Raw genomic sequence first — 1,942 nt, 5'->3', positions numbered from 1 at the left:
GCAGTGATTACTGTGCCTGCGTGTTCCAATGACAACCGACGAAATGCCACAATAGATGCAGCGAAAATAGCCGGTTTAAATATGCTGCGTCTCATCAATGAGCCGACAGCAGCTGCTATTGCATACGGCATGGACAGGAAAAGCGAAAGACAACACAATGTGCTCATCTTTGATTGGATCGTTAAATATAAAATACTAGTAGAACCGTTGAGGTAGGGGGAGAGGTGTGTAGCGGCTTGTAAAACTTCGGAATAGTAATGCTATCTGTAAATTCGTGGATATTCTTATTAGTTATGTCAGTTTGTCCGATATCTACTACTTTTGCCACTAAAATTTGGGATTTAAATGACGATCACAGATAGCCTGCCAATCTAAAGATGTCCTTTATTTCCGAAAATCGCGTTGAGTTTAAACGCAATTTTGCTGTTTTATTTAACCAGCTAACGTGAGCTTCATGATGATCGGCCTGAAATTAGCAAATGGAAACGTAATTTAAGACTGCAATATAAGACTGTTTTTTGTCATCATAGACATGTTCTCTTCTAAATGCCTCGTCATCTAATTAGTGGTGCGTATGACACTTACTCTACAACCCCCAGCATATATGCTTCTTCTGCTCCAACAATGCTTTGTACCCAGATTAGTGCTGCCACAAATGCAGCGCCTTCACACTGCTTTGAAGTCAAAAGTGGATATAATGCGTGTGCGGATTATTTATTGCCAGCCTACAGAAGGGCTTAAGAGATAACAGAATGGTGCGGCTGCACTGCTACTGAGCAGAACTGGATTTCGAAGGTAATCTATGTCAAACAACAGAAAAGCATTGCAATTTTCCCCTTCCTTCTATCAGACGCATATTATTAGAGGGGTTTTTCCAACAAAGTGCATTTGACGCTCTTGTTTTGCAGCTGCCGTCAGCAAGTAAAAGAGCAGTAAAAGTTCATCTGTTCCCAAAAGCACACTGCGCTCCGTTGTCGTGACTATGTCGCATGGACAAATATCCCATTCCATCCTCGACTCGAGGGAAATGTATCATGCTCAAATGTTCTTTTTTTCTGACATAACCTTACTAGTGAGTGTTGGGAAGGCAGGTGTTTGCAAGGGACTGCAAAAGAGGGAGGGATAGGGGAAGTGGATTTATGCGGATGAAATCGCTCTCGTGCTTCACCACTCCACGGGATAACAGATGCTCGTGAAGCACTGAGTAAAGGGAAACAAACTCTTTCTCAGCAAACAATGATGGAAAAGCGCAAATTCTGTCTGGCCGAGAGAATGTTTCGACAGATGGACTGTGTTGGTGCGCAAACCGAAACCATTCTCCCTATTTGACTGTGGATAGAAGTGGAAGCCATCGTCACTGAGGTCTCAAGTGCATACTGTTGACACGACCACAACCCAACCAGATTAAAAAGCAGTCGCACAAATGACAGAAATTGACTGGGACATCCCAGCAAATCAAAATAAGATGTAAACTGACGAAAGTAGTCCCTTTAATTTAAAAGTATCTAATAATTAGGAATGATTTCTAGTTGCAATAGGAATCACTTAATTTAAACTTGAAAATTGGTGCTTGCTATGTGAAGTACTAACTGTGAAATAGCCTTCGGTATATCATGGGTGTCGCAGGCATTGTAGCACTTTGAGAGCAATGCGTTGCAAAAGGGTTAGAAAAACCGCAGAATAAAATTACACCTGAAATATCTAACGGTTCACCCACTACTACTTACGCAGTTGTGGTTGCAAAGCCGACAGAGTAAGGTGGGAGAGCTAGACGAAGAATTCAGAATGGATTCTTATACAGGCAGAATGGAGAAAGAACGATGAAGATGAGATGAGTGAAGCGTCTAGCGGAATCGAGAGCGACAAAGAATCTTATTGACTCGAAAGTGTCTGGCGAGTTGTCCACATTCGAGAAGGAGTTCATGACAATAAACACCACACA

The 1,942-nt window shown here is 42.1% G+C and overlaps 2 protein-coding genes across 2 annotated transcripts in view; one reads left to right on the top strand and one right to left on the bottom strand. All coding sequences in view use genetic code 11, as the record gives it.

The window, feature by feature from the left end:
• EGR_10327 (hypothetical protein) overlaps positions 1-362 on the top strand; it is a gene marked incomplete at both ends in the record, with an annotated part of 9,151 nt that extends 8,789 nt beyond the window's left edge. The window contains one exon of the mRNA XM_024499576.1: positions 292-362. Within this exon, the coding sequence (XP_024346016.1) occupies positions 292-362 (71 nt within the window). The remainder of the gene's footprint in view (positions 1-291) is intronic.
• A 70-nt stretch (positions 363-432) lies between these two features.
• Positions 433-1,942, bottom strand: part of EGR_10326 (hypothetical protein) — a gene marked incomplete at both ends in the record, with an annotated part of 5,400 nt that continues 3,890 nt past the window's right edge. The window contains 2 exons of the mRNA XM_024499575.1: positions 433-466; positions 586-674. Coding sequence (XP_024346015.1) covers positions 433-466; positions 586-674 — 123 coding nt within the window. The remainder of the gene's footprint in view (positions 467-585; positions 675-1,942) is intronic.

The sequence above is a fragment of the Echinococcus granulosus genome (assembly GCF_000524195.1).
Source record: "Echinococcus granulosus chromosome Unknown EG_S00209, whole genome shotgun sequence".
Lineage (NCBI taxonomy): Eukaryota > Metazoa > Platyhelminthes > Cestoda > Cyclophyllidea > Taeniidae > Echinococcus > Echinococcus granulosus.
Note: the sequence above shows the minus strand (reverse complement) of the source record. Positions and strands in the feature narration are given on the sequence as shown.